General features: G+C 41.1%; 2 protein-coding genes across 2 annotated transcripts; one reads left to right on the top strand and one right to left on the bottom strand.

Moving 5' to 3' along the window:
- Positions 1-545: 545 nt before the first annotated feature.
- nup205 (nucleoporin 205) lies at positions 546-18,336 on the bottom strand. The gene is made up of 42 exons (XM_077568028.1): positions 18,174-18,336; positions 16,580-16,722; positions 16,323-16,494; positions 16,012-16,156; positions 15,709-15,868; positions 15,364-15,592; positions 15,018-15,182; positions 14,752-14,927; positions 14,539-14,655; positions 14,013-14,150; positions 13,739-13,889; positions 13,428-13,633; positions 13,148-13,330; positions 12,484-12,534; positions 12,093-12,302; positions 11,790-12,027; positions 11,513-11,702; positions 11,313-11,433; positions 10,280-10,361; positions 10,036-10,200; positions 9,800-9,924; positions 9,580-9,694; positions 9,199-9,348; positions 8,767-8,841; positions 8,216-8,373; positions 8,057-8,137; positions 7,740-7,931; positions 7,446-7,647; positions 7,278-7,376; positions 7,020-7,168; positions 6,094-6,285; positions 4,848-4,969; positions 4,652-4,784; positions 3,996-4,122; positions 3,844-3,917; positions 3,593-3,721; positions 2,854-2,980; positions 1,700-1,860; positions 1,488-1,617; positions 1,266-1,394; positions 1,019-1,095; positions 546-946 (listed from the first exon to the last, which is right to left on the bottom strand). Exons 1-42 carry the CDS (start codon positions 18,286-18,288, stop codon positions 794-796), a joined length of 6,057 nt encoding a protein of 2,018 aa, XP_077424154.1. The 5' UTR covers positions 18,289-18,336; the 3' UTR covers positions 546-793.
- Positions 17,939-23,103, top strand: agk (acylglycerol kinase). Its single transcript, XM_077568034.1, has 14 exons — positions 17,939-18,882; positions 18,968-19,007; positions 19,097-19,176; positions 19,250-19,325; positions 19,403-19,528; positions 19,629-19,723; positions 20,711-20,780; positions 20,891-20,970; positions 21,377-21,434; positions 21,530-21,677; positions 21,754-21,851; positions 21,943-22,013; positions 22,094-22,178; positions 22,287-23,103. The coding sequence occupies exons 1-14, from the start codon at positions 18,773-18,775 to the stop codon at positions 22,419-22,421; spliced, it is 1,272 nt and encodes a 423-aa protein (XP_077424160.1). The 5' UTR covers positions 17,939-18,772; the 3' UTR covers positions 22,422-23,103.
- Positions 23,104-23,144: the final 41 nt, after the last annotated feature.

Here is a 23,144-nt window from a genome sequence, read left to right on the forward strand (position 1 = left end):
AATTAAAAATAAAGAAAACAATGCTACAACTTCATTCTATGAACCCCCCCCCCCCCCATTTTTTTTTTTTTTAAAAAACATTTTCTCAAAATATTTGTACTTTACATTAAATAAATTAAATTCTCAAAGCAACTGTAAAATTAAATTACATCTTTTTTGTCCTGTGAAATAACATTTCATTGTCAATTAATTCTTAGTCTTTTACCATAAATAAATCCCCAAAATATAACTTCGCCACAAAATATTGACTATTCTAAAAAAAAAAATAAAGTATGTTGATATTTGCCAAATATTTTTTCCTCAAAGTACAAGGTCACCCCCCAAATAAGTCTTTTTTTTCCCTGTCAAATAATTGCTACATTTTCTGTATATTGTATTCTTGGAAAAAAATTGCCCTTTTTGTTTTTTCTCATTACATTGAATCTTTTTTGCTCATTATTCAGTAACTGTTTTCTTCTCATTTCAGCCATAATACTTCTGACAAAAGCAACCACTAGAGGAAAGTCAAACGAAGATTTTGAAGAGCAATCAAATGGCACAACTAATTAAACAGTAATAGAAAATTTATTTGCACAAAAAAGACAAACTAACCAACATTTGCAGAAAGAGTTCAATTCCTGTCCATTAAGGAACAGTGCTTGCAGTATTAGTCAACATAGCCAGGCAGCTATGTGCTATTTGAAAGGGTTTTAACTGAAAAGCATTGACAGAAAACTTTGAAAATGTTTCTTCTGTTGCCATCATGTTATGCTTGCCATGATTTTGCCTTAGAATTGTCCAGCATTGACAGCCCTCAGCTTTTCGGCTGTCTCAGCAGGCCTCGGATCCTTCGTACCAGCGCCTGGATGAAGGTGTAGCGTGAGCGCACTTGGCTGTACAAGCCTTCCACCTCCAGAAGTTTCCTCCGGAGAGCCTCTCCAAAACCAGCGGCCATGTCACTCTTCAACTGAAAACACAGGATAAATGGTGGGATAAATGCTGGAGCAATATTACATAACGCTTAAGTTCCGTTTCTTACCTGCTCTAAATCTTGCTGAGTGACGCGCGAGATGGCTCCACGCGTCGGCGTGCTTGCCTGCAGGCTGCCGAATGAGTCTGAAGGGGGGGGACCAAAACAAACTACGTATATTTTTGGAAGAAAAAAATCAACTGCTTCCTCAAACCAAAAATATGAGATTAGCGAATAATGGACATCACGCTCTTAATGTCATTGTGAGTATTCAAGTCAAGAAATCGAGTACTCGAGCAGTCTGTACAATGCTTACCGTCCGCAAGACGAGACCGATATAAAGTGGCTCCGGGCAGCGGTAAGACCTTCGGGTCGGTGGGGGTGCAGTGCAACAGGTAATATTCCAGGTGGCGCCACAACACAAATAAACACGTCTCGATGATGTCTGAAGCAGGGTTAAGGTTTGTCCACACAGTGCAGGTACAGTTCTCATTTAAGCAATGGTGAGCTCATATAACGAGGTCTGCATAAAGGATACATGAGCAGAGAGCAAGCAGCTTGGCTCTATTGTTGATGAGTTGCACCAGTCTTTTGTTGGCCAGCAGACTTCTTTGGGCCGATGAGATTTTTTCCACCCCTCCCGGACCGGACACCAGGCCTTGGCACAACTACAAACCAAAACCAACCTCTGCTTAGACGATGCACATCGGAGTCCGACTCGGTTAGCGTCGCGACCGCGGCCGTCATTACCTCCTTGAGCTCCTCGGAGGGCAGCTGATCCAGACTCTGCTGCTTTGCCAGACTCTGCCTGTGACTCTGGTGAAAGCGGAAGAAGTCGGCGGCGCTGTTCTTCAACAGGAAGAGCACCAGGCCCAGGCTGGGGGCCCGCGAGTACGCCGTGTTGGGCAGATCTATGCACAAGACTCATGTTTCAGCGTCGCCATTTTTTAACACTAACTTCTCGAGTATAACACGCTCACGAATAGTAGACGCACCCTAAGAATAGCCACAACTGTGAACTGTGCTCAAACGCTCAATGAATGCTTTTCAGTCTAGCACCCTCTACTGTTGGAAAGTTGACAACGCGGTCAAGCTTTGGGAATCGATTTAACGCGTCCAGCGGGCTTCAGTTACCAAATATTTTAGTATTCGGACATCCTACTGAAAATTAGATCTAAAAATCAAATACTTTAGTTGGTTACAATATATATTAGTATTTTTAAACAATTTTACCTTAGTTGCTGGATAATACAATTGTGTGGAAGAGCAGGAAGTTATCGGTTATTGGTGGGGAAAAACGGTTATAGTGCATCCCTAATTTTTAGGTACCAGCAATGTTTTTTCCCTTAAAAAACACAAAAATGCTGACCTTGCCCTGCTACGCATGCGCTGATGCACTCATGCTTCAGTCTAAGGAAGCAGTTACTTGGTCTAAAGGCATAATGTGTAATCATAATTATTCTAATTACACGTGTGCGCAAGGTATATAACAAATTCACGAACGGGCGTTTCTGCTGTCTAGTAATTGAAGATGCTAAATCCAACGCCATGCTATGTCAAAAGGACACTGCAGCATTGCAACAGATATGACATGATTAGAGCTATGAAATGGAGGCTTGCAATGCTCTGTGATTCATGGTGAGTAGCGGAGACTAAGTAAGTGAAAACTTAGCGGTAGTTCTTGAAACTTATCCTATTTAACCTATGATGCATTATTATTATTATTATTATTATTATTAATACTAAAATATTTGATAAAAACAAAACACTCAAGTCTCAAATTATCTTTCCCATTAAAATGAATGGAAATTAATTGTGTTCTGCTTTGAAGGTACATAATGACCGAAGAGGACTTGCAACATGTTCACATTCATGGATTGGCTGATTCTTAATGAGGGTCTGACCTGCGCGTCCTCCGTCCCTGCCAGCCGGCTCGCTGCCAAACGGGCTGAAGAGGCAGATCGTGAACTGGGCCTGAGCCGAGCTCTGCAGCAGCAGCGTTTGGCAGTACTCCATGATGTTAGCGCAAACCTGAGGTCAGACGCAGCACAGGTCAATGACCTCGTGACAGTGATGTTCACGACTATGGATGCAAACAGCGCACACACTACTGCCATTCATTTTACCTGTTCAATTAAAATAGGGTGTATGGTATTGGGAAATGCCAGTTTTAAAAAGGTAGAACTAAAAGTTTTTTCCACTAAACTACACATACTTAATAACAATAATAATTATTATTATTATGTAAGTGCTAGTACTTAGAGTTGTAACCAACCCTACCAAACGAAGTACACAGTGCACATAAATTACCGCAATTAAAGTGCAATGTGCAGTTTAAAATGTTAATCTATTTAAAAAAAAATATTTTTTTTACATCATGCATGCTCCAACTATGACGGGACTTTTTAACTGCACCTATCAGTTTGTATCGGGGCCAACACTCCACAGTTTCTTCAGAGGCTGGAGTGGCGCCTTACACGAGGTTGACACAAACTGCAGTTACGCTTTACGCCAGGGGTGGCAGTCGCGAGTAAAAAAGTGACACGTTCCACAATGCACTTTTAAGAATGTTGACGCAGACCCCTGGTGTTGATTACATGGTAAATATGAGCATGTTAAAATGAATTTATGGACACTTCCTACCTGTTGCATGGCCACCTCCATCTCCTCTCTCCTTTCTGATGAGTCTCTAACGGCAGTCACCTCCGCTTGCTTAAGTAACCTCTCTCGGTCACTGCCTGCTAGGCGGCCGAGCAGCAACAGGCATAACCGCTTAAAAAAAAAAACACACACACACACAACATCACTACATTAGTATTTTTGACAAAAGTAAAAAAAAACAAAGCTAAGGAAGCAAAGTAGAAAATGTCACGAGTCACTATGGTCAAGCTAACCTGGAATTTGTTGATGTGACCTTGAAACTCCATTAGAACAGCACCGTTGACCTCGCCACCCATCTCGAGTGCCCCTGAGAAACAAACGTCATCAGAAATAATGTCCCAGTCTCTTCAAGTTGTATTGTCAATGATTTGTTTGATGTCGATACCTGGTAGAGCCGTCTTACTGATGATACCAGTAAGCAAAGAGAGCTCCTGCAACGCTCCTATGCTGAGCTCTGGACATCGTAACAGTGAGTGAATGGTGTCTGCGTGGACAACCAGCCACTGGAGGATCTACAAACATTTACAACGGTATAAGATGCAACCTCCAAAACAGTTACACACATTATACATGAAACTACGAAGATCACACATCAAGTACCGTAAATTCCGGACTACAAAGTGAACCGGAGTACAGTTTGAAGCTCTAGCTACTTTCTTTTTGCTAATTAAATGGCAACGTCAACCAAAATCGTATCTATGATTTAAAAAAAAAACAAGAGAATTGTCACAATTTTTGACTTTCAGGGTGTAAAAATTAAAATAAGAGTTCCCCATAGAGTGCGCCTCGAGTACCTAAAGCGGCTACACAACACAATAGTCAGAACTCTATCATTAAAAACATTTCAGGCCATAAATGTACAAATTAAGTATGGGGTCAACTCAGCCTGCCTTCTTGTGCTGTGTGACAACAGTCTTAGGCTGCTGCACAAACTACTTCACTGTGCACCATTTGTTACCTCAAAATGTCATCTTCTGAGATGTCTATAAACTGAGAAACCCGTAATAAGAATGCAAGACAACGATTTCTCAGTGTTCTCACCTGTGCTGCCCCCTGCTGGTGATTCATAGTGGTCGAGGTGAGTATCACTTGGAAGAGCCTCAGTGTGGGTAAAAGAATCTGTCTGTAACGGTCCATAGGGCTTGGGATGAAGCCCGACGGGTCCCTCATCACCCTGTACCCACCAACAGACAAGTTAAAATCAGTTTGACGAGGAGGTGACATGTGGGACTCTTACCTGTGAGTTTCACTGTCAGGTATCATGTCAAACACCTGACATTCAATTAGTTGTGCTACCAGGCCACAGCGGAGCAGCTCGACAGCACCTTGATTCGTCTTGGCCACGCGGGTCAGAAGGGCCTGTTAACACACAACTGCCATTGAGCCTTCTTCAAGGTGAAGTTCAACATTTTCACTCAGAAATAAACACTAGTTAAATACAGGATGTATACACATGAACTCCTTCTCAATGTACACCTCTCAGCTTCTGTTAATGTGTGGTGGTGATTTTGTCCTCAACTCCCACCGCCCCAGCCTGTATTTTGCCATCAGCGGGACATTCAGGCTGTACAGACAGTTGTTTACAGCCAATCGGAGAGTGGGGGGGTGGCGGGGGGGGTGGCGTGTCACTGCAGGCATATGTGATGTTGACGAGTAGAGTGGCTTCAGCGTTAACTCACATTGGCGGTCAAAATGAAAAAAAGAAAAGTATACCACGAAAAAACGTGCAGCGGATAGTGCGCGGTCGAAAATGAGAGTAAATCTTGGCTTGGCATTTACCCGCTTCTGAGCCCTGAAGGAGTGCCGTGGGCAGAAGCGCGACGCAGAGTTGGCCTGCTTGCTATTGGACAGGTAAGTGCCAAATAAAAAAGAAAATGTTAGCTTGCTGATTTAGCGACACGCTAGGCTAAGTCACATTGACAAGGGTAACTCGGTAATATAGAACGAGGGTCGAACTTTTCTTATATCCTTATATTTACACCTGGCGTGAAGCTAAGCTAAAAGGCGGATGTCGTTTTGAGCGAATATCCTTGTCTGTGATCGCCGATGCACAGTCTCGGATCAGTAATGTGACTATTTGCAAGATAGCTCGTCACTCATTCTTGCAGGTAACACAGTTGGGACACCCTCTGCTGCTGTACCGGTGCTTGGCTGAGTGCAGTCAGAGGCGTGAACGTTGAGCTCGTATGGGTTAAAACCATGGGAGGGGTCCGTTTTGAATTGTTTACAAACAGAAACGGTCAAAACTCCAGACTTCCCCTTTAGCAATGAACTTGCATAGGCAATGGTCCTCTTTTGAATGCAAAAGGACTACATTGGGAAACCTTAAGGATAAATTAAATGATGATTCAGTTAATTAGTTATTTAAACAGTTTTATTTGCTTTTACTGTTTCACACTCCAGTCCAGTAGGTGACACCTTAATGCTGCTTTGCCAATCGCCAAATAAACTACCTAAGAAGAAGAAGAAGAATGGCTCCTCACCATCTTGCTCTCGTAGATGTAGAGTGGCTTGAGGAGGGGAGGCTGAGGTGTGAGCAGACCCTGCAGGGCCGTGTCATCTTGTCTAAGGCTCTCCACTAGCGAGCGCAGGTAGCCACTGTTGCAAATGTACACCAGCCACTGGTTCTGGCGGTCGATGGACAGGATTCGGTCAAGCACCGCCAGAGCTAGCATCTGGAAGACATAATTATCATCAAATAAGAGTTAGTTGAATTTGTTCCATGATCAAAGCTCAAAACTCAATTTACACAATGTCAGCCTGCTTGCCGCTGTGTCAACACTGAGGATGGAACGGCTTTTGGAAACCGTTTAGTTTGGTTCGCATGTGTCGGGTCGCCATGAGCACACGCAACTCATTTTCTCATTTGTGAGTTCAGCAGTAGCGCTAATAACAGCCAAGTAGCATTAATGCTAGCCGCGCATCAGCTAAAAGCTATCGTCTATGGTGCGCTTTTTGTACGATTTCATTGCTAGTTTATGCAGCACTTGTTCTGTGAACATTCATTAGGCTCACGGGGAACCTAAGGAGATAGGTGACCGGCATTTTGACGACGCATGCGCACTCCCATACGTCAACCACACCGAATTCCCATTCAGTCTGTAAGACAATATTAAATTAATCCTTCTGATTCGTTTATTTGTTATTTTCACGGCCAATTCATATCTCAGTTTGAGTCACCACCGGTTTTTGTGCAACATAATAAAAGTGAATTACGTTTTTAGTAATAAAGAGTCTAGCACAGCAATTCAGTGTTGCTCGGGCGTTCATCAAAAAGTGTCATAGTACTGTCTTTTGGTAGGTTTCAAAACAATTGACAAAAAGAACACCAAGAATGCATCCCTACACGAGCCCAACTCTACTGATTGGTAATTAAAAAAAAAGGGAAGAAAGAGACAGATAAACCTACCCTGCTAATTTCATGGCCATCACACGCATCCTTGCACACCACCTCCATTAGTGCTCTGCCATAGCTCTCGATAATCGTGAGGTTCTCTCGCTGCAGTTTGGAAAAGCCATCTTCGGGGGCTGTGAGACGTTCCCACATTGCCCGACCAGCTAGAAGGACACAGAAGAATGTGAATGGGATGGTGAGCCTTTATGAAACGCTACAGTAGATTAAATACTTGAAAAATTTAACCAGATTGTTGTAATATTTTTGGTTTACCAGTCTGCAAAGTATCTGGTTCCTCCGGTTTCTGGGCAATTCGAAGGTAGTACAGCAAAGAACCATATAAGTGTGCACGTAGACGCTGGTATCCTCCTCCTTAAGATGCAGAAGACAATGTTACCATAGTGTAAGTAGAGCTTGAAGGTGTTGGAGGTTGACGCGCACCAGTAGAAAGGATGAAGTCCAGCAGTTTGCGAAGGATAAGATGAAGGGCGGAGTTTGCTATTGAGGCAAAACCGGATGAGGATTCTAATCCAGCCCCTTCCCTATGTTCAGACAACACTGATTGGCTGAGGTGAGCAGTGAGAGTGAAGACAGCCCCAGCAACAATAGGCATCAGTTCTCCTGCTGCATCCTCGGATAAAACCTAAGTAACATTTGGCGCATCAACACAAATTGCACCAAAATACTTAAAATAATTAATGGCATTCTTCACATGTGAGTAGCCTCCTCATTAACCTTGTCATGCAAATCTAGAAGCAGGTCTCTGATGATTAGTTGTCTATCTTCTACTGTTATGAGGTCAGCAGGGCAGGCGGTCAGCAGCATCTCAACCAGGATCCTCCAGGACTGCAGTGCATGCCTCTTTGCACTGAGACTCCGTCGGACACGGTTACGTTCCACCACCTGCTGCAGGATGGAGTTCACCTCCTAGGAAACACAGTGCTTTAACTGAAGTGAATTGACAGGACCTACTAACCAGTGCATGATGCATTCCAACCAGATACAAACGTGAACGTAAAATCATGGTCCTGTTCATTTTTCAGTTCACGCACCTCCATTAACAGTGGTCTCTGTCCAATGGCCGCCATCCCTTGCAGAGCATTCACTTCAGCCACCAATACACTATGGAGCAACTGTGAAGGAAAATTTTAATGATAACTCAGTGGGAAGTGCAGTCTCCATGACACCAAATATGAAATCAACCAACCCACCTTCACATTGCACACAGTGTGTCCTTGCTCATTGACATGTTCACAGTTGGAGATGACTTGTTCTATCTGGGTGCGCTCAAAAAAGTCCAGCTGCAGCAACTCAGGCATGTCTTGGCTGAAGTCGATGGCATCCAACACACTCAGCAACTTCCTGCGTACTGGTGGTATCAAACGACAAGTTCAAAGATGGTAAAGAATGAACTGTAGCAGCCGTGGTTAAGATTGCCACAGACTGTGGGAAGCCTGGTCAAAGACCATCCACCCCATCATCTCCCGGACACATGGCTGTGATGTCCTTGGGGCAGACACAGATTGCCCTAGCGCTTAAGCAACCCCCTGCGTTAGGGTGTGCCACTAACAGTGTGTTTGCTGTGTCCACTACAGTGATCATGTGATGGGTCAAATTTCGAATACATGTGTATACATGACAAATAAAAATTATTCCTCTTTTTCTTATTCTCAAGAAAAAATAACAAGATATTGTGTCAAAATCTGCTGGTTTCAGTGTGACTTTTTTTTTTTACTGGGGAATTTAACAAAATGAAACATACCTTTGGAAACGGAGTCAAAATGTAAGAAACCACTGACTGATCTAGTTTCTTCCTCCATGCCGGCTTCTCCTTCAGCTAAAAAGACAAAATTAACAAGATTATATATATATATACAGTATATATATATACAGTATATATATATATATATATACAGTATATATATATACATATATATATATATATATACATATATATATATATATATACAGTATATATATACAGTATATATATATATATATATATATATATATATATATATATATATATATATATATATATAGAATTAAATTGTTCATATAAGGAAAATCCAACTGTTGCTCTAAATAAATAATTCCAACCATTAGATTATTCATATCATAGGTTTAAGCCCAAGTGTAATTCCTGCTTCTATGTTACTAAACAAGAGCTAGTGGATACACAGCAATACAGCACCTGCGTGCTGTGAGTGTAGCTGGTCATCGAGAAGCATATTGACGAGGCGCTGCGTATGTGAGCGCTGGCGGTTCAGAGAGGTCACCCTCAGCTCGATTGCAGCTGTTTTCATTAGCCAGGACATCTGGGACAGAGCAGCAATCTGGTCCCCTGAGAACAAGTCGAGAACAGGTCCTATACTTTAATCCTATTCATCAAATGAAGCATTGTAGAATTCATCAGTGCTACTAATTAAGCACTACTGTATGCCAGTATCTTGAGTTTACTCTTGTACTTTGAATGTGGTTCGATTTTAATGTAATTGTTCCATTTCAATGTGATGATTCCATTTTAAATGTCTATCATGACATATTCTAAAACCAAATTCATACATGTACTCACCAGGTAGGATGAAAGGTAAGTGTTGGAGATGTGAGAACAAGAAGTCCTGGCTTGTCCTCAAATAGCGCATTGTGGGTTCAGATGTTTCAACGCAGGCGCACAGTTGGTAGATCACCTGTGAATGAAACCATTCATTAAAACATAGGACTGAGGACTAAGCCTGATCGCCATTGTGAGGTACCAAACGTTAGGACACTCTACAGAAGAGGACAAAGCTTACCTGATAGCAGAGCTCAGCCAAGTGTGGAGCCTGTTGAGTGAGGACAGGTCCTGATCTTTTCTCAGTGCCTCTCTGAAGGAGACTCAGGATGGCGTGCAGGCAGCTCCGCGGGCACCCTAACACACCTGTAAAATACAGCTATTAGTGCACTGCTTGCTACATTACAAAGTCGTTAAGATTAAATAGTTTGTTGAGTGCCAGAAAAGAAGGTACTGCAAACATGTCAACATCCTCACCTGGATCTTGCAGGTTGGTGGAGGACACGCGCTTCTTGACTTCATAGCCCAGTAGATACAATGCCAGATTGGGCGATTTAAGTTCCAAAGAGGTGATGAGAAGGTTAAGGATATGAACCTGGGTTTCATGTCGAATTCGTGCCACCTTCTTTTGGGAATCCGATTCTAGTAGCGTAGAGATTCTGGTCAGAGAAAATAATGAAACACATTTTTAAAGAGATGGTACAAGAAGCTGGTGATGCACCATTTTCTGTCTCTGTTCCTTCTTCTGCCTCGTCATTATCCAGACACTCCACAAAGCCTGCCATCAGCTTGTCACTCACAACCTAAGGAAACAGAAAAAAAAAGTTTAACTTGATACTACTAAAGACATGACACAAAGCTACTGCATCTAAAACAATAAATCTATACATCAATGTGTTTGTTCAGCAATTTAACATATAATTTTTAGGAAAACTTGTACAATCTGATGAGATACACTGTCAGAGAGAACAATAAGAATTTTATTGTAGTTGTAATTTGCAGTAATGTGCCAAACATCAGATGGGGAGATTCTTCTATCTAATATTTCAGGAAATTCACTTCCAGAACAATTTAGTTTAAAAAAATGTTCCTCTGCTTCAAGAGTACTCACATTAGCTACAAAGCCAGGACTACTGGTTAGCAGTTAGCACTGAGCTACTGCAGCGTGCGAAACTTCTCAAAGGGGAACAGAAGAAGGGTTGGAAAAGACACTGGGCCGAGTGTATATCTGCGTTTTGTCTTGGGGTGGACACACTTGATTTTCTTTATCAGTGAGGCATACTTTATTCAGCAATTCCAGAATATAGCTCACTTAGTTGTTGTTTTTTCTGGCTCCAAAGCCGGTAAGCACTTTTCATCTGATATGAATCTATAAAAGCTAGTGGCAATCAGGGTTAGTCATTAACTTTAGTTTTCCACTAATGTCAGACTCATCCGCTCGCTTCCATGCATGTGTGAGCACAACTTTATTGGAGGGGATCTGCGGAACTACGCTGTGTCTGCAATTAGCATGTTGTCAAACATATATTGCAAATACCTAGTAAGTATGTTTGTCGGTTTTCAACCTGCTTCAGCAATGTGATCCATGATTTATTATTATTATTTATTTATTTATTTTTACATATATAACATATATATAACAGTGTTACTAGGATAACATGCTAGCATTCAGTGATTTCCGTAACAAAATACCAACAATCCATAACAGTTAGTAGTAGTAATATCTTTATAGAGAGAAAATAGAATGAATATACCTGGTTATGTGTGAAATCTCCAACAAGTCTGTTTTGAATGTTTGGGTAGTTTGCGATGCGACGCAAAATCTTTGCACTTTGGAAGGCAGCCTCGGGGTTGGAGTCATTGTGGTAGAGATATCTGACAGCAAACACAATCAAATCAACAATTTGTACAGAACAACCCCAGTCTTGATGATGAACGTTAGTTCTATTCTTACCTGGCCACATTCACAATGTGATCTGCTCTGCGGGTTTGAGGACTGACCCCTTGTAGGAGCTGCTCCAATGGGGAAACTAAAAGAGAAGCCTGGCTCTCCCTGAGCAGATCCATGAACACCACCTCCTTTTGCAGGGTTAGGTCCAGCAGGCAGAGGCAGTGCAATACTGCAGACTCAAGATGCTTCTTGCCTGGAACACAGATTAAAATCTGACTCAAAACAAACAGCCAGGAGCTTTCTAAGTTAGGCAGTGACAGCAGCCTGCATGTCATCTCACCAGGAAAAGGGGCGTAGGTGTCCAGCTGACGTACACCCTCCTCCAGTACGCTGAGGCAGAGCGCCAACATGGGCGAGTCGTTGAGCAGGTGGAACATGATGCTGTGGCCTGGCGGCTTGTGGGCTGGGAGCTGCTCGCCCTGCAGCTCCACCATCTCCTGGACGAAGTCTGACGGCTGCGGCTCATAATCTTGCAGCAGCTTGTGGAACACTTCGAGTGCAGTGTCAGCTACTTCCCACTGTCAAAAAACAGACATTATGAGTATGTTTGTGCAAAAACTGGGAATGTAAACAAGCTGCATACCTTTTCAGCTGGATGTCGATATGCTCTGGTGGGGAAAGCCAAGAAGACTGTGTCTCGCAAGAAATTCAGGTATGGCTGGAAGCCTGGCACGCGCAGCCCTGCGCCCAAATTAAGGGGAAGGCTGCTCTCCACCAGTGTACTTATCAGATGACAGAAGCCACGTGTCAGAGGGTACTCCTCACAGCTCGACTCGATCTCATTAAGCTCCACCTGAGAGGGCAGAATAAGGAAGCAAATTGTCCAGCAAGTAAGCTTGGAGTTTATATGAAAACTTTCTACAAGGTAGGGATGGGCGAGTAACGGGTCGATACTCGGCCATATTTTACCGGTAAAAAATATGCAACTGAATGAAAATGGTATAAACAACTATACAAGATCAAGACTGACTTACCTCAATTCCTGCAGCCTGTCTTTGTCCTGCAGCACGCACTGTCTGAAGAATCTACAAAAAAAAAAAAAAATTATATATATATATATATATATATATATATATATATATATATATATATATATATATATATATATATATAGTGTATTTGTCTGAGATTTTTGATTGGAAAGACTACAGTCAAAACTGAAAACAATTTACAGTCAGTGACGAAATCTGCTGCAGTGAATAGTTTGGTTGTTTTTGTTTTGAATCAAAGCTTAGCTTTGACCGCATACAGCATTAAAGGTCTCCAGAATAACTTCTTTTTTTTTTTTTTTTACTAGGAGCACAGTGGCCCCTAACCTTAAATTTTAGAAACACTCATGAATCACAAATCGGCTTGCAAAGTAAATGCTGGTATTTCTATGCATCTTCACCTTATGACTGAAAAATGGCCGCAAGTGTAGAGCAGAATTTGCCAGCAACAACAAAAATATTTAAGAATTGAAACCAATTTTTGGGCATGTGAGCGTACATGAAAATTTTTGGGGAAGTCTAGAGCACTGCATTAGTTTAACTTTTTGTTGATATCACATCACAAATCCATATCTTGAGCATTTTTTCTATTTGACAATATAAGCCTGAATGCATTTCCTAAAAAAATATATAAAATAATATGGCCAACCTGTGTGTATTCTAGTGACTGCCAGAGCGAAGCAGCGATTTCAGGTGATTTGCCGAAGGCCGCCAGGCAGCGAAGAAGCTCAGCTTTCAGGACAGGTGGAACACTGCACTGTAGCAACCCCAACATCACCACCACAGGAGTCCACTGGGGGTGCTCACACAATGCCAGGCGAGCATTTTCACTCTAGAAAACACACAAAAAAAGCATACACATTTAAATAATATTCTGAGATCAAGGTGCATCTAAACTATTAGAAAACAGATAATCCCAAAAAACATACCCATGTAATAACTGTAGTGAGAAGCTGCAAAAATGACGTGAGTCCTTCCAGTTCTCGTTGTGTGATTCCCCGAAGAGATGGGTGGCGATAATGAACTGCATCAGGGTTTGGAAGATCTCGTCGCAAATTCTCATGGTAGAGCATGAGGGAGTGGAAAAAATGCTCCCATGACACTGGGCAGCCTGCTACTCCCTGGATGTTATCACCTGCATTAAAGAACATTAAAGTACTTGCTGTCACATGTTGTGTGATGACATGCACTAAAACTAAGAATGGGCTGGGAGGAAAAACAATCTTTTCATTCCTCATACCATGTGATGCTCCATTGGTTTTCAGCAGACTGAAGCAGTAATGAGCACATTGAGGACCATTGGCAAGACCTTTCAGCATCCGGAGATAGGAGATATAGAGGGTGGATGGCAGAAGGTCTCCCATTTGACGCACAAACTTGGACAGAACCACCTGCATCAGTGAATAGAGAGACATTGAAATGATTGGTTGATGTAAACAAAAATAGAACTTGTCTGGGTAGAAACATATTAAGACTTTGATGGTTATTCTAGAAATATGGAAAAATAATATTACCTGTTTATGTGGCGGCCTTTGCATTGTTATTCCCAGGTAGGACCCTTGCAGTGAGTTGTGTTGGAGGGGCTCCGTGGGACACCAGAACTCCAGACCCAACTCCATTCCAAATGGATCCGTGCTGTAGAACTCTCCTATCTGGAAAAAAAAGAACACAAAAAGACAAAAGGGTAAAAACACCGAAAAAACAAGGATTTTTACTTTTAAAGTTGAAACACTATCTTAAGTTAAAGCACTAGTCTTTAACAACATTGTTTGATTAAATAGTTAACATGAATCAAATCTGGAATAAATTAAGATTTCGAAATCTGTTGCGAAATGTGGTTGCCAAAAGTGGTCTAAAAATCATTATGCTATTAATATTCAAGCAACTAAAACATTTTGTCCAAAACAGGTTTCAATCAAGTCGAGGCATTACTGTACTGCCTTTGTAAAGGCAGGCTGCATTTATGCTGTGTTTGTATTGAGTATTATAAAATGTGAGTGTAAACATGTATGTGTCTATGTGTATTTCTAGGAGACTGACAAGCATCATGAGGTGGTCCAAGTCCTTGCGCAATGATGATGGAGGCTCATTATCCATTTGTAACGACATATGCACCAAGCGGGCATCCTCATCAGCACGGTTGCGTAGCTGCTTCACCTGCAAAAGCATTAAAAAACGAACAAATTCAACTTAAAGATTTGGAAAGGAATGTCTTAAATATTTCACTACAACAAGAAAAATATGATGACTCGCCTTCATTGGCATTAGTGCCAAAAAATCTGTAATGAGTGAATGGAGACGTCGTATGTAAAACTCCTCCTGGAGAAAACTCTCACAATTGAGCAGACCCTCTTTAATGAAGAGAAAAACGTCTCCCAGGAGGGCCTGGTCTGCCAGCGCCTCGTCTGCCTCTGTGAACTCCATGAGGGCTGGCCAGAACAAATGTGTTCCATTTGATCAGCACAATACTCAAAAAAAGGTCATAGTAATTTCAAAATCTGAAAAGATGTGAACCTAACCTGCACCCTGTGGCAACTGGGACAGCGTTCTCAGAGAAAGAGCCCAAGTCAGGCGACACACGGCCTGCAGGCCAGGAAGATTCCATGGCTGGCTGTCCATCATACGACTGTGCACTGCTGACACATACTGTCTCTCTGTGAACAGCGGCAGCGCCTGGAGCAGATCTGAAGAAAGATCAAATGAAACAAACAAACAAAAACACACACTGATGTATACAGTTACGATCAATAGGAAATCACATGTATGCAAATATGCTAATACAGTTGCATACACCAACAGCGGTACCTTGATTCACAGTTTAATAGAAATGTCCGAATTGTTCTAAATGTTATCAACAATTCTCACCTTCTCTATCTTCAGTGCCTTGCTCAATAAAGCTGACATCCAAGCAGTACATCAGTGCCATGACCAGAGCCAGGTTCACACTATCCAGTGAGCCATCAGCTTGAGCCGATACTGTCTCCAAGTGGCCAATGAGAGCCAGGGTGTCATCTTTAGTCAAAGGGGATTGGCAGGTCCATGCAAACAGGCTGTCCGCTAGGACCTGCCTACATTCTTTAATGAGGTCTGAAACCTGGGAGGGAAAATTTAAGTTAGTATCATGCCAATTACAATTAGAAAGATCAACTATGGCTAATCAAGACAAAATAATAGCTTACATATGTAAAAAATAAAAATAATTACTCCTACCGCTTTCCTGTGCTTTTCATTGCCCAGGCCTCGCTCCTTCTGCAGCCGCTCAAACTCACGTGTCAGATCGATCTCATTTACCAAGGTCAGGATGCGCCTGGTCAATCCCTGGCTCATCAGTTCATCTGTGAAATGTGTCGCCAAAGACACAAGCTCGCCACTAAGTGAGGTGGGAGGCGGGGGTAGGGGGGGAAGCCAGTCAAAAACTTTTAAGAACTACTGCAGATATTCTGAATGATGAGTCCCCTCTAATAAATTTGCTCGACTGCTGAAACGACTTGGAAAATAACTGGTGGCAGTTACCTGAGGTCCAGAGTAAATGTCTTGCCATGCCGTGACTGGATAAGTGTGTGCAGACAGTTAGCCACACAAAGCTTCCCATCCCAATAGAGGAGCACTGCCACCAAGCCACGTGTCAAACCTGGAAAGCGGGACTGTTGCTGCTCACCTGGGGGAGAAATAAATAGAGACAAACATCATTTATTATATACACAAGGGCCATAGAATAAATGTGGGTGGTAAAGACACCATGATTGTAAAAATCTCTCTGGTGGATTGCTGCATACTATATATCCAAAGACATTTGATTTTGTTTTGGGGGGTTTTGTTCGGACCTGCCAGCAAAAGCTCAACAGCTGCCAGTTCTCCAAGGTCAAATAAATCACTGAGGATGAAGGCCTCTGAAAGAAGCTGCTCTGGAAGAAGTCGGGATCCCTGCTGACCCTGGATGGCGATTCCTTCTGTGCTGGCTTTTCGCAATTTTTCTCTCTGCTCTGCACTCTTTGCCTAAAAATGAGGAAGAAGAGGATATTGCAGGCACAACACATGTAATAAAATGATACTACTTGGGAAGCTATGGTTTATGGCTCACCGGGTTCTTAAAGAGGGACAGAAAGTGTGGCTTGTGTTTTTTCAACTGCAGGTCGAGCAGATGGAAGCTTTCTGGCTGTCTTCTTAACACCACCCCCTCCACTGTCTCCCATAGTTCCTTTAGTGGCCCCCACAGACTGGCTCCTATGTGAAAACAGGACATTTCAAAGGTCAAGCGTCAGGTACATAACATACACTACTTACAAAAAGTTAGGGACATCCAGCTTTCAGGTCAAATTTCATGAGGAACCTAAAATGCACTTTTATCTTTTTTCTAGGTGTGCTTAATTAATTAAGTTGGTTGTGCATTAAAAAGTATAGAGAAGGTCAAATTAAGTTTACATGTTGTTAAGGTTAAATAGCCTGGCAAGACACACCCACTTTCTTGAAAGACAGAAAGTGGATCTGGAAAGGCTGCCATTGACAGTGACTCAGCCCGGCTCGAAATTTAATTGTTTATTTGACCTATTCTTCGAGAGCAATGTCACTCTTCTGCGCCGGAAGTCTATCATCACACAAATCAAGTTTTCATCCGCAACAACAAAAACGTAAGTCATTACCATGTTGAATTTTGTCACTGTTTGTTCACAGCCTTACATATTATGCATTACATTTCATATTTCACTCTTTTAAACATACGTTCCCAGTTTTATGACGACATGTCCGCTCTTCGCTGATTGGATCTTGTCACGGTTTGGTAAGGTTTGCCCCGTCTCAGAAATGTGCTTGATACCGACAGTGACCAGACTCATCCGCTGGTTACAACAATTTTTCTAGGCTAAAGATTAAAGGCATTTCAGGATCATCTTATTTTTCACATCAAAGCCAAATATCTTAAACCTATTATAAATAATGTAAATAAAAAACACACACCAACATGAACTTTTGAGAAAACTGTTTTGAGATTAGTGTTATTAGTTTAGTAACATTTTGGAAATGTATGCAGAGAAAGAGAAATTAAAACCCATAATTAAGACATATTGAGAAATACATAATGGAGAAACTGTTGATTTGAATAAATGTATGCTTTAATTCAATTCAATTTATTACTGGACTATAAATAAAGTGAGGAAGAAGAAAAGTTGCAGTACTAGTATAAAATCCAATATAAATCATGTTAGTTCATGTTTTTGGGACGGTTGTCCCCTGAGAATGAAACTTCGATGTTCTGTATGTTTCACACATTCAAACTAGAGAAAGTCTACGGGCACTCATCCGACAAATGCTCAACAAAACAAGTAAACACACCAGTGACATCTCGTGAAATAGCTTATTTTAAAAATACTTGTTGAATTGAGCAGCTGCGTTGACATGACGTATGTTAGGGTGGACACAGTTAACCCTCCCCAATTAATGTTTGTTATTAGTTGAGCTTTTTTGTTCCTAGACAAATGAAGCTGTCTAGGTATAGTAGCTCCTTTAGCCTAGCAGCCCAAGCGCGAAGGGCTCATGACCATGCGGTAGTTACTTTTCAAACACAGGGAATGCATGTCTTGAAAACATATATAAACGCACTTATTAGAGAGGTCCCAGTCATTAGTTACCACCCGATGAATGAATAAAAATATGAAACATTAAGAAATTGTGGTTCATACCCGAATTTACCGCCATCTGCACCGCCATGACACAATCCAAAGGGTGGGCACTGGACAGCGGGCCGCCCGTTAGTGCCGGAATGAAATAAAAAAAATAAAAAGCGTTCATTAACATATTCTTTCAATGTTATTTAAAAAAACAAAAACATTTCAAATGTCTTCCGGGACAGCGATATATGCTTTACTATATATTGAAAACATGACCACAATTCATTAGAATTCTGTCAGGCAGGGTCTTGGGATTCTTTTATGGGAATGGTAGTTCACCGAGATTGCTAGCCTAAATTAAGACTTTCTGGGTTATTAATTTGTATTCCACGTTTTAGTATTTACAAATACAATCATTATTGTTTTTTTTTCACCATTTAAAAGACTAAAATACAAGCCTTAAACTGAGGAATTAATATTCCTACAAGTGGAACCAAAGTGCTTTTCGTATGTCCACCACCCGTACTGTTGAGGTGTAACACAACCACGCTTGTGACAGTTGTAGGAAGCGGTGACCGCTGTAGCTGTAAATCTACAGATATTTTACGAATTCAACATGTTATAGCATTTGTTCCTATTTTAGTGCAGCGTAACGTAGATTCGACTGTGAAATGGCGCGGGTTGTGAAAGGTTTTCGAACATTGCGTAATCATTGGAAAAAGTCAACATTAGCTGTGTGCGTCCTATCTTACGGAAGCCACTGGCTTTATGGAAAATACTGGTGAGTATCAATATCAACTGGACAAAACTCAACATGAAACTCAATTTTTTGTGTCTTTTCGGTTTGATTTGTTTTATCGTGTCAGTGATAAAGTTGTGCGAAGAGAGGCTTGCCTTGAAGCTAGGGTAAGTCCAATAAAATTCACATTTATTATGAATTAATTAGCAATAAAAAAAAATATGGTCCCAAATATTTTTTATTTTTTTATTGTTAGGAATTTGGGCGTCAATTGATAGCGCCAAATGAGCGTTTGAGGAAGGCTACTGTGATCCTGAACCCTGCAGCTTATAATGGGTGAAGAACAGACATTTCAAAACCTTTAATTCATGTGTTTTTGTTTGCATAACTTTGGTTCCATCCTTTACAGGAAGGCCAACAGTTTGTTTGAAAAGAATGCTGCTCCAATTTTACACCTAGCTGGCATTGAGATTACAGTAGTGAAGGTATTGTATTTGTTGGAATAGCGTATGTGTAGTATGATATAATGCCATATACTTGCATGTGTTTTATATCCCGACAGACGGATTATGAAGGTCAAGCCAAAAAAATGCTGGATGTCATGGAACACACAGACATGCTGATCGTGGCCGGAGGGGATGGCACCTTGCAAGAAGTCATCACAGGTTTACTGCGACGGTCAGATCAAGTAGGTTCCCCTATAGTGATGATGAATAATATGTTTGACGTTTATCATTTGCTTTTGTGTTTGCACTTCGTCTTCACCAATACATTCTTTATGTCTACAGGATTCATTTAGTCACATACCAATTGGATTCATTCCACTTGGCTCTGAAAATGTTTTGAGTTCCAGTCTTTATATCCTCAGTGACAACAAGGTCAAGTGAGTATTAAACTCTTAATGTTATGCATTTGAGAAAGTCTGAATCATCACAATTTCATCATGCGTCACACTATTCAAATTGATTGTTGATTCAATTCAAATTAAAAGAAATTCCCTGTCAAAAATACAATGTATCTGGAAATGTATTTTGCTAATTTCAATTCCAAACAACATTGTGCATTTCTGTGACATGCTTTTGTCAAAATATATCAATGATAAAGAATTAAAGCACAGTTCACACACCTATGTCGTCATTGAGTGTGCATGTTCCCGGCTTACTCTTCATCTGCATCACTTAGTGGGCAGAAAATAAAAGCATTTTGCTTGATGGAGGCATCAATCACAGGATATATGTTGCTCATCACCAAACACATCTCCAAACATAAATATGCCACAAACTCCATTCTTCCCTTAAAAGTGGCTTTGGATCTTAGCCCAGCCTAGATGATAATGTCATAGGACGGGAAGCTTGGTGGGGATGGTTATAATATAAATTAGTGGAAGTGCAGAACCGCTCACACGCAGACATATTTCCCAAAAATAGGTTGATGCATTTGTTTAATTTCATACTTAATCGGTAGCCAGAGACTATTTCATATCCAAGCAATTAAACAGTAAACGGTTAATATTCCCTTTAAAGAGACCATTTGTAAAGATTTTTGTCATCTAGTGGTGAACTAATAGAATGCAAGACCTTAGTGCATGTTGAAGCACTCGCACTACCGTGCCTCAGAGAGACCACGCTTTGCCAGCCTACCTTCAATTACTACGCTCTATAAGTTCTTCTCCTTCGGACATCCGTAGCAGAAAGTTGGCGGCAAAACATGTCAGCCTCCTGTAAGATGTGGAGCGAGCCATGTAATACTAATTTTGTTTCCTGTTAATGACAGTATGTTCCATGTTCAGTATTTTGTTACAGGAACCCAAAATTGAGCAAAATTGTACTGACAGCTTTCAAAATGTTTTAACCATTAAAAAAATGTGCAGGGACATTACGTCAGCGACTCTGTCCATCCTGAAGGGAGAGACGGTGCCTCTGGATGTGCTTCAAATCCAAGTGAGAAACATCATTTAAAGACATCAGTAATTCACTTTTTTATGAGAGTTGGTTTTTAGACTGTTATATGATGAATTTAAATGTTCAGGTGTGTGTGTGTGTGTTTTCAGTCGGAGACAGAGAAGCCCGTTTTTGCTCTGATGGGACTGCGTTGGGGTGCTTTTAGAGATGTTTCCGCTACTGTTAGCAAGTAAGAATTGAGGTCACCTGAGTTTTTTTTTTTTGTATAACATTGTTCAATTCTGGATATTTTAGTTGAGGTGGATCCATATACCGCAAATCACTCGTTTATAAGATTGAAGTGGTTGAGTTTTGGCAAACATGATATCACGACAATTCTACCAAACTCCATAGATTTGATAACAGGGAAATTCATTGCAATTTAAAAGGAGCAGAGGTCTAAAAATTGATTTTATTAGCACCCTTTTTTTTTTTTGCATTGAATGTTATAAGGTCTCAAATCTTAAATTTGACCAACTCAGTTGGCGTGAACATATCTTTTTATTTATTTTTAAATAAATAGATAAATGCGATGAATGTTATGATCTGTGAGTTGTGTGTATTACATGAAATAAACTTCTAAATATTTTGCGCAGGTATTGGTACCTTGGACCACTGAAGACAAATGCTGCTCATTGGTTTCGCACTCTTCAGGTAGGTCTGGATACACCGACTGTAATGCAATGAATATGGTGTGGCCATCAGTCAGTCATGTGTTTGTATCGTACACTGTTTTCAAACTGACATAGGAGTGGCCCTTACTACATGACGTCACAGTGAACTACTTGACTCCAACCCTTCGGCCGCCTGACTCGCCTCCTCACAAGCCTCCCAGACCCAACCTGCTATATCGCATTATCCGCAGGTTGAAAAACTACTTGAATCCACCCCCACAAGGTATATAGCTTAGATGTAGTGCTGACTACTGAGTTTCAAGATAGAGTACCTCCACTCTTGATGAATGTTTCTGCAGAGCCTCCAAAAGCAGAAGAACCAGAGCAATGGGAGGAACAGAAGCTATCGTCAGTCGAGCTGTTTATTCAAACACACAACAGGAACCCCGTTGAGCGCGTCAGTATGAATCTGACATAGAGTGCCGTGATAGTACATTTTGCACTGTTCTCTTTCTCCTAACTTGTCTTTACTGTATGTGATTCTGCAGCGCATACATGACTCCATGATCATTTGTGCGGAGGCTGACAACTTCACTGTGGGCGAATTCATCACTGTTGGGTTGGTATCATTGTCTTGATTCAATGCAAAGAAATGTGAAAATACAACCAGATAAATGTGACGACTCCTCTTCCTGACAGAAAACAAAAACATCACGACCCAACTGTTCTCACTGCAAACTCCACCAAACTTGAAGCCAGTGCTTGCCGGCTGCAGCTGCCAGAGGTCATTTCAATGAACCTTCAACTACTCTATTACGTTTACGATAATTTGACAACATGTGAAGTCAAGCAGGGCATGCCTCACACAATTACCTCTGTTGTCACCTTGTAGGACACCGGCGGCTTTTTTAACATCGACAACGAGGAGTACGAGGCCATGCCTGTGGAGATAAGACTGTTGCCAAGGAAACTACATTTTTTCATTAGTGCCGAGCGCAGACAGCAGCTTCTGTCACATACGCAGTGAAGAGAAACTGGAGGAGACAAAAATAACCCACAAAAAACTGACGTGCAAAAAAAACACCTGACGAAGTACTTAGAAACACAAAGAAAATGTCTCATAGTTTGAAATGGTTATGTGAGCCTTTGTATGCCGCTTTGAGCACCATATGATTTGGATTGGACCATTAACTGGTGTCTTTAGGGAAAAAAGGATTAAATAATTTTCATTGACATTGCATTCTCATCTCAGTCTGTATTACATTTATGCATTGTCTTAATAACTTTATTAAATTGCCTATAGTCGACAGATAAGTTTGTAACTTCTTTCTGGTGATTTTCTATAACTAACAGTCTTGTATATCATAGTCATGCAAGTTTCGCTAATTAATTGTCCTATAAAGCTCAGTTTTACTGTGTAATTGTGAATACCTGTAAGCCTCAGTGCCAAAAACTGATACAAGTCAACCTTGACTGGGCCGGTGTTAAATATCAAAAACGTACCGTATATAATTGACGATCATTAAACGCTGATAACCACCACATAAACATGTTACATGATAAATGTCAGTTGGATCCTCCTCCCAAAAAAACGCAACGAAAAATATTGAAAATGTTTTTAAATATTGTGGGGGGGAATCACGAAAAAGGTGAATCGGCGGATGCATCCACTGTATACTATTTGTATGTATAAATTTTACTAGAGCAAATGTATGAATGGATTCCTTATTGATTTAGCGCTTATATTGTG

This window comes from Vanacampus margaritifer, chromosome 6 (genome assembly GCF_051991255.1).
Source record: "Vanacampus margaritifer isolate UIUO_Vmar chromosome 6, RoL_Vmar_1.0, whole genome shotgun sequence".
Taxonomy (NCBI): domain Eukaryota; kingdom Metazoa; phylum Chordata; class Actinopteri; order Syngnathiformes; family Syngnathidae; genus Vanacampus; species Vanacampus margaritifer.

Excerpts from the sequence above, each read along its gene's own strand:
- nup205 (XM_077568028.1), bottom strand. The coding sequence starts at position 18,288 with ATGTTAATGAACGCTTTTTATTTTTTTTATTTCATTCCGGCACTAACG. Across the intron at positions 14,928-15,017 it reads CCAGTTGCCACAGGGTGCAG|CCCTCATGGAGTTCACAGAG; the intron begins GTTAGGTTCACA and ends TGTTCTGGCCAG. Across the intron at positions 4,970-6,093 it reads ACATCTACGAGAGCAAGATG|GCCCTTCTGACCCGCGTGGC; the intron begins GTGAGGAGCCAT and ends GTGTGTTAACAG.
- agk (XM_077568034.1), top strand. The coding sequence starts at position 18,773 with ATGGCGCGGGTTGTGAAAGGTTTTCGAACATTGCGTAATCATTGGAAA. Across the intron at positions 19,008-19,096 it reads AGGCTTGCCTTGAAGCTAGG|GAATTTGGGCGTCAATTGAT; the intron begins GTAAGTCCAATA and ends TTTTATTGTTAG. Across the intron at positions 19,529-19,628 it reads TACTGCGACGGTCAGATCAA|GATTCATTTAGTCACATACC; the intron begins GTAGGTTCCCCT and ends TTATGTCTACAG.